At 42.9% G+C, this 8,374-nt stretch overlaps 1 protein-coding gene across 4 annotated transcripts; it reads right to left on the bottom strand.

Annotated features, from left to right (window-relative positions):
• Nucleotides 1–79: 79 nt before the first annotated feature.
• fsta (follistatin a) lies at nt 80–6,397 on the bottom strand. Of its 4 annotated transcripts, none has more exons than XM_079269696.1 (6): nt 6,245–6,397; nt 4,845–5,042; nt 4,426–4,644; nt 4,116–4,340; nt 3,178–3,408; nt 80–1,664 (listed from the first exon to the last, which is right to left on the bottom strand). In XM_079269696.1, the coding sequence occupies exons 1-6, from the start codon at nt 6,333–6,335 to the stop codon at nt 1,513–1,515; spliced, it is 1,116 nt and encodes a 371-aa protein (XP_079125822.1). In that variant the 5' UTR covers nt 6,336–6,397; the 3' UTR covers nt 80–1,512. The 4 variants fall into 4 exon arrangements, with proteins under 4 accessions (XP_079125822.1, XP_079125823.1, XP_079125825.1 ...); XM_079269697.1 differs by having other exon boundaries at nt 4,851–5,042; XM_079269699.1 differs by having other exon boundaries at nt 80–1,258; nt 4,851–5,042.
• Between the last annotated feature and the right edge of the window lie 1,977 nt (nt 6,398–8,374).

Below are 8,374 nucleotides of genomic sequence, written 5' to 3'. Positions count from 1 at the left end.
GGTCCCCTTTGAATTAAACACATTCATCACAAGTTGCATGTTATTCATGAAGGAATAATAGAGCAGAGTCAGAAAAAAGTATAAGGAAATTTTTTTTTATTGTTTCACTCTTCATATCTGTACAAATACCATCAAACTTTGTATGTACATATGACATTTACATAAAAAATACAAAACTATATATTCATAACAGAATTTTGTATTTCTCTTGTGATGTTTGAAAATAAAAATGCATTTTGGAAAAAAACGGACAAAAACAAAAAGAAACAAAGTGATCACGTCCGATATAGCGAAAGAGTACTGCAGTACGTTAGTCCTGTTTTAGCTCTGCGAGAGCAAAATGGAGCACATTGGCAAGAAGACAGCACACAAATGTTAATGGCACATTGTTTCCAAAATAATCAAGTATTGTCCAAAACTTACCTCTGCTCTAATGTGGTCAGACAAAATAAATGCTGTTGAAAATAATGTCTTACGTCGTCGTCTCCATGTGAAAACAAATCTAAAGAGCTAAAACTAAGAAGTAATCAAAGAAATGAGAAAAGAAATACAAATGGCTCGTTTTTTTTCTCTTCCATTTCCTCACTGCTGTGTTGCAACCTTTACAATGCTCTTTTTGCGAAAACCATTGAGATAATCCCTTTGGTCAGTTCTTATGAGTTGTAAACAAACCAGAAACACTTCTGTACATAAAATGATTGATATATTCCCAATAAATAAACACACAGCTTAAACATGCATTTACGTATGTGTGACATAAACATCTGTGATAGAGATTTGACAGGAACAAGCAGATTTTTTTACAGCTTCAGGGAATGCAATTTACAGCTTGTAGAGGACTTATACTTACACGGTAACATGACAAATAAATAACACTGCTTCTCTTTGGACAAATATATTTCTTCATGATTAAAAAAAAGAGAAAGGAAAGTAAAAAGGGACAACAACAAATAGGGGGAAATGAGTGGTAACACAATATATCATGGCAGATAGTAAGCCTGACATTGTAAATGTATAAATTATAAAACACACACAAAGTATAAATAAACATCTAGCAGACTGAACTACATGTATACTTCCTTTTTCTTTAAAAAATAAATAAGCATACACATAATGTACAGTATGGACATGATTCCTTGCCCTAGGACTGTTCCCCTAGTGACGGGGGCCTATCCATCCAGTATAGAAGATATATGGACATAGGCCATGTAGTCTGAGTCCTCATCATCCTCATCCTCCTCCTGGTCTTCTGTAATGGCTATATGGGAGAATATATGGTAGCTGTTGTATGAATATGGACCACGACAGCGCAGAATATCACTGAATGCTATTTTTTCTATCACAGCAAAGCCATTGGCATACAGCTTCCCTTTTGTTTCTTTATATATGTGTGTGTGTATATGTTTGTGTTTTTCTCTCTCTGTGTGTGAGGAAGGGTCTCTGTGTGACTAGGCATCAACAAATACTGTGGCATCCTCAATCATAAAACTTCCACTTATATGATGTAGCAAGTCAGGGCTGCAACAAGAGAAGAAATTGGGGCGATGGAAAAGAAGGGTGCAAGGGAGGCTTTGGAGGGGAGGGGGGGTTTAGGGAGTCACAGGGTGGGTTTCGGGGGCATCGGATGGGTTCCAGTGGCTCGGGTCTCTTTTGGGCATGATTCCCTGAAAGCAGACACACACACGTGACACAAAAGAAAAAGGTGCTTTTGTGTTCTTGTATTTGCGAGTTTTTCTTTGCTCCGATGGTTATTTTCTGGCTCAAACGTACAGGGAGGGAGGACTCTGTGTCACAGCCTGGCCTTAGCAAGCAGGTCAGAGATCTGCAACACAATTCTGAGGTATTTTTTTTTCTTTTTACAGAAGAGATTTACATCGGACACAAAAAAAGAAGGAAAAAAAGCACAAAACCGAGAGCAAATGACAATACGAAAAAAAAAAAGAATAAGTCCCTCATCAATCCAAATAGATTTGTCATTTCTGATACATTTTCTGGTAGACAATACATTCACTGGAAACAGCACGCACAATAAAAAGTTAGCAGGTGAGTGTCTTTTTCTAATGAGATGAGAAGCAGAGCGTGGTTCTACGAGCTTATCCTGTAAAAGCATTACATTTATATTTAGCTCATGAGGTGATCATAAAGTTGGTCCCTTGGATTCCGTTGCATACCTTAGGCACATCACATTAAGGTACTCAGTCGGGGAGAGAGAGAGAGGAAACTAACAAGGGGACACTCTTCTACATAGCAACTCGGAATGTAAAATGTCCATGCTCCCTTGAGGCTATTGTTTGATTTCTGATGGTTTGGCCCCCAGAATGGCTCTGGTTCTACGGTCGACTTAAGTTCAAATCCTTCGTCTTCGTCGCTAACATGGCACCAATGTTACAATCACCTTATGCACATCGTATGAGTATATTCAAAAGCGGTCTGTTCTTACTGACATGTTGGCAGTGTGGTGAATGTCACAAGAGGCAGTGCATTTTGAATTGATTGATTACAGCCGAAAGCAACAAAAAGGAAAGAAATTATAATAATGATACAAAAACACAAGTACACCATTACCCATGAGATTAGCAAATGCAACCATGGAATTTACAAGCTGTAAAGATATGACCACTGTCATAAAAATGAATAAAAAATGATATTTAAAAGTGCATGCGATTGCAGGTTGACCTACAATCTCATGCACTTTTAAATATCAGGATTGTTCCACTGCAAACAAAATCAGTCTCCTTTATTATTTGCGTTGATGGAGTTAGCTTTTCCCAAGACTCTTAGTCTTGAGTCTGCTGATATATAGTTATGCTTTTTTCATTTACCTCTCTGTTGTTTTGTTTTGCAGAAGAAGTGGAAAAAAAACAAGTAAAATCTTAAAAAAACAACAACAACAAAAGCTAGCGACAAAGACAACGTCATGCAAGTTCTTCTCTTCTCAAGTCCTTTTCTGCTTGCTTAAGCTGTGCTTGGTGGTGAGGCTGGGGTGGGATTTTTTGGGGGGGGAAAGTTTGGAGGGGTGGGAGGGGGGTAGGTAGGGGCACTCTCAGTGGAGGTTTGTTTTGATGGGGAAGCAACATGGAATATTGTCTTTTTGCTTGGAGAGGAAGGAGGGCGTTTTTTTTTTTTTTCGTGTGTTCATTTTCTTTCATATTTTTTTTGCTTTTGTTATCTACTTACAGTTGCAAGATCCCGAGTGCTTGACCTCCAGCAACACCCTCATAGAGCAAGCGGCCTGCTTCATGGCACACTCGCTGGGATACGTGATGTTGTCGCTGGCACACACCGACTCGTCCGTCCTGCTCTCCGGACAGGTCTCGTCGCACAGCGAGCAGCGTCCCCGGCTCATCTGAGCGTCCCACAGACACTTCTTGCCCGCGCTGCACTGGATGTCCTCACATGACTTGGCCTCTAGAGCGAGAGAGACAGAGACAGGGGGAGAGAGAGAGAGAGAGAGAGAGAGAGAGAGAGAGAGAGAGAGAGAGAGAGAGAGAGAGAGAGAGAGAGAGAGAGAGAGAGAGAGAGAGAGAGGAAGGGGGAAATCTTTGATTAGATGGATTATCATGAAAGCAGGATCAGATGACAGCTGCGTTTATTTGGACAGCTAAACTCAGAATAAAAAACAAATCATGGTGTTGGGCCGGGGGCGGGGGGCATAAAGTTCTGATTTAGTTTGCATTCAAGGCTGCTTTCTGGATAAGAATCCATCTGACTCAAATATTAACTTCAAGCATGTCTTTATGGCCCCCAGCACTCCCCTGTTTTGCTCTCCCTTTCTCCCTCCCCCCTCTACTTCCCTCTCTCCCATATGGGATAGTGCTGCCAACATCAGGAAATAATAAGATGTCTATCATTTCTTGAGCAAACACAAGCAACTACCAAACACTCACTTTCTCTCTCTCTCTCTCTCTCTCTCTCTCTCTCTCTCTCTCTCTCTCTCTCTCTCTCTCTCTCTCTCTCTCTCTCTCTATCTCTCTCTCTCTCTATCCCTCTAAGATCCCCCTCCTCAGTGGAATGTTGGCACACAAAAAAACCCCGAAAAACAACGTTCAAAGTCAGTGGCTGGAGGCGCGCTCCCGAATGCCTTGCACTCTCGCGTTCCCATGTTGCGGACTTACTGATGCATTTCCCCTCGTACGCCACTCCGATGGATCTACCGAGGAGACAGGTCGCTCGTCTCAGGTGACACGCGCTGGCGTAGACGACCCCGTCGTTTCCGCACAGGTACTGCTCGGGTGATGTCACCTCAGGGCAAATCCGATTACACGTCACGCAGTACGCGTTGTTCGTCTGGTCCACGACGCACGTGGAGCTGCCGGGGCACAAGACGTCGCGGCACGTTTCTGTCCAGGCAAAAAAAAAAGAAGAAGTTTAGACGTGACACAAAGTATAAAAAGTGGTGAGAGATTACACATAACATTTACGTACTCTTGCACTTTCCCTGGTACTGCACGTCCAGGTCGGGGTGGCCTTTGCATTTCGCTTTGAGCAGTGCGCATTCATCTTTGTAGGTCTTTCCGTCTGCGCCGCAGACCGGTCCTTTCCAGGTGATGTTGGTGCAGTCCGGTGCGCACACGCAGCGGGGCTTGCTCCTTCTGTTCATCTTGCACCTCTTCCCGGGTCCGCAGTCAACATTATCGCAGGTTTCTAAAATGAACGAAAAAAAGTCCGCGTTAGGTGACGCTGGGGAAGATTCATGGCTATGTGCGTAAAGATTACTCTGGCGTATAAAGTGCGGAATCATTTACGCACTTCGGAGCGCGTAAAGATCATCGCTTTTGGGATCTGTTTCACAAAAATTACTTGAGGGTGTGTATTGTGAAGATAACGAAGGGAAATGAGTGCACCTCCACCTTTGCAAGGTATGCAATTGGGAGCTCCGCCATTGAAGATCATCCACCTAAAGAGCGTGCTGTTGGGGACGTCCTCTTCGGTCCAGGACGTCCCCAGTCTTCCGCTCCGACAGCACTCCTCCCTGCTCATCCCGGGCATGTAGAGCACCTGGCACCTCCCGTTCTTCCCCTGCTGCAGCCAGCAGTTCCCAGCTGTAACCATAAAAAAAGAAGAAAGAAATAAAAACCCGAATGTCGCGCGTCTGAAACCGCCGACCCAGAACGACTAGACACACACGCAGCCCGTATTATCCGAGACTCTCCCTCCCTCCCTCCCTCCCTTTCGCCCTCCCGGCTGTATTTTGTCGGATTTTTTTTCTTCTTCTTTTTTCTGCGACACAGTTAACACTTGCCTTTCCCATCTGTGACAGACAGCCATTACAATGCAACCGCAAACCCCCCAAAAAGTAAGAAGAATCTATGCTGGGGGGCGGGGGGGTTCCTTTATTCCTCGAGCCTCCTTGTTATCAGCGGACAGAAAGTGGAGCGTCTAGACAGCGTTAAATAGCAGCCAATCTCCTTCAGAAAACCACGGTTCTTAGAGCACACCGCCGTCTGCCTCCGAACAATATCCCAGACATGTACCAGACAACGCCTTGCTTATGAACAAACCAGTGTAAAGTTGATTTAAATATAAAAAAATTAAAAAACTGAATAGTTATCCCATTTATTGTGGTGCAAGAATATCCTTTGATCCAGACAACAGCAGGATGTCTGAACCGACACGGGCACACACACACACACACACGCGCGCATGCCATGAAGTGTTCACGAGCTGGTCTGCTGCTTAAATCAAGGACAGATTTCTATTCTATCTATTTTAATTACAAGCTCCCGAACGAAATGCTATGGGTGTCCTCTTTTTTGTCCTAAAGATGTAAAACTGCACCCCCCCCCCCCCCCCCCAGACACACGCACACACAAATTGTTTTGGGTGGATTTGTGCGCGAAAAATATTTATATCACGCCCTAAATAAAACTCACAGTGGATATTTCTAAAGTTTCTTACAGGGTTTGAAGACATCATCGTATCCTTATGCTCAGGTGGATAGAGAGCTGGCGCTGCCACCGGCACGGCGTGGCGGCTTCCAAGTGTGTGCCGCGTAACTTGCCTATAGTCTCACTTTGAAGTGTCCCATATGGCACCTGTTTTATGGACGCTTTATACGCGCACGCACCGTCTGATGCAGAGAGAGTTGAATCAGTGAGGAGAGAGAAATAAGAAAACTCACTTTGAAAAGTTTCTCGATTGCAGCAAGAACGCGTTTTTGTGTGTGTGGCTGACAGCACGTCGGAAGTTTTTTTTTCCAAAACGGGAAAAAAAGAATAAAAGGAAATAGCAGAAGAGAGCTTACCTTGAACTTTTTGATGTTCCATGAGGTGACAAAGCCATATGAACAAGAGAAAAAAGCCCGGGTGAAGGTGGTGTTTCAGCATCCTGAACATGATGGAGAGAAGCGAAGTGAGCTACGTGTTTGACACAGGCAGCGCAAAAAAGTAATCTGCTTAAGGTGGCAGTGTCGAATAAGTGTCAGTCTGAGAATGCAGCCTCTCTTTTTAAATCTATAAGGGGTCTCGGGTTGACTGTCTCTGGTGGGCGGTCTCCTCTTCTGTTGGGGGTGGGGAGATTTTCTTTTCTTTTTTTTCTTCTTTTTTTTCTTCACTAAAGTTCCTTCAATCCTCATCAGGTGACATCGTTATACGAGCAACTTTCTCTTTGCCACATTAATCGGAGGATATTGAAAGCGACATATGGCTGAATTTGTAGTAAAGATGCCGCACTTCGGAATTACGCAGCTTTTGCGGTAAAACAAAAGCGCAAACACGGCAGGTCGGACACATTGTGTCAGTTGATATGGATTTGTGTTTTGATGGAGAATACTATTATTAAGAATTCATTTTTAATTGTTTTGGTTTTTATCATCGCGATATATCAGTGCGATGCAGATAGCTCGCTTTTACGCACTTGCGCCTTTAAAGCTGTAATACATATTAAAAAATATGAATATTAAATGATAATAATAATAACAGTGATAATGAAGGTCATTTGTACTCATATATCAGGGGCTTTATTACTGTATGATCAAACGGCCCACAGCCAACATGCCTATCTGGACATACTGTCAGTCCTTCAAATTAAGGGGCACTAGGCTACTTGTCGGTAACTGATAGTTCTTTTCCACCACCTGCAGACAAAAGTGTAAATCTTTTGACAAGAGTTGCCTTTTCGGGTATACATCCGCGCCCCCAGACAATAATATAAATCATAATAGTCCCGCAGCCGCGCGGCTAATATTAGAACAGACAGTTGTTTGGGTTTCTCTCCCGGGTCAAGCTTTTAAATATAATCAAACCTGTTTCCGAAGAGGCTTCAGACAGAAGAGCGGGGTGTTGCATTTCATTGAATGAAACACACACACACGGGCGCGCACGCGCCCACACACACACACACACCCACACACACACACACACACACAGCTCTCCACTCACTGACGCACAGGCTGAACTTCGTCAGAAGTCCTTGCGCGACCTCTTCAGCGGAACTCTGGTTACAGCTCTCCAGAGCAAAAGAGCAAAGTGTGAATCAGACACCAGGGAGTTCATTGTCTGTCGGCCAGGAAGAAGACACTGTGATCCCCTGCGTTCTCCTTTTTCCCCCGGGCAAAATACCACTGATGTCGTTAATCCACAAAATATATGCAATGAAAACTCTGTAAGTGCAGCTGTAGGCCTACTGAAACAGATCATAAAAAATGTCTTTCTCACATATTGTAAGTGTTGCATCCAACAAACTTGCATGTATTCTCCTTGTTATAACTTTTCTTGGAATAACTTTATTTGTATTATTGATTTTTCTATTACAAACTATTACTAACACAAACAGAAACAGGAAACAAAGGTGTTTCCAATAAAGAAACTACAGAAACACTTGTGTGTTTCTGTAGTTTCTTTATTGCAATCATATTTCCCCTGTCATTCAGTATATGACACCGTCTCTCATCTAACACTAAAGGGAGAAGGTTTGATTTGTGAGCACAACCAACAGGTCACATACAACACATTACAAATCAAGAGTGCGATCCATTTTCTTTTCTTCAAAAATGGTCCTAAATACCCAGAAAATGAAACATTAATAATGTAGATTCTCTCCGGCACTTATGAGCTTCTTTTCATTATCTTGTGGCAAATATTTGCACATTTGGCACCTCCACACATGCACTTACTGCAGAACATGCTTATCAACATGCTTTCTGAAGACTGTAGATTTTACAGTGTTTTGACGCAATCAGTCAGTGAAAATGATCTCTCCCAGGGCACACGAATGACACACTTGAGGAGGTCTACTGTTTTTATTCTACTCTCTATTTCTAATCGCATCAAGCAGAGCGAACATGTGGTTATTTTGTATTCCATGTTGCCCCATTCATCCCCCGTTGTGAACTAAGAATTGAAAACAATAGAAAGTCTGTGAAATTATTGAACAT

The sequence above is a fragment of the Melanostigma gelatinosum genome, assembly GCF_949748355.1.
Source record: "Melanostigma gelatinosum genome assembly, chromosome: 6".
In the NCBI taxonomy this organism is placed as follows: domain Eukaryota; kingdom Metazoa; phylum Chordata; class Actinopteri; order Perciformes; family Zoarcidae; genus Melanostigma; species Melanostigma gelatinosum.
The sequence above is the reverse complement of the archived record's forward strand: the minus strand, read 5'-3'. Positions and strand labels throughout refer to the sequence as shown.

Excerpts from the sequence above, each read along its gene's own strand:
- fsta (XM_079269696.1), bottom strand. The coding sequence starts at position 6,335 with ATGTTCAGGATGCTGAAACACCACCTTCACCCGGGCTTTTTTCTCTTG. Across the intron at positions 4,645-4,844 it reads CATACCTTGCAAAGGTGGAG|AAACCTGCGATAATGTTGAC; the intron begins GTGCACTCATTT and ends CGTTCATTTTAG. Across the intron at positions 3,409-4,115 it reads GTACGAGGGGAAATGCATCA|AGGCCAAGTCATGTGAGGAC; the intron begins GTAAGTCCGCAA and ends CTCTCGCTCTAG.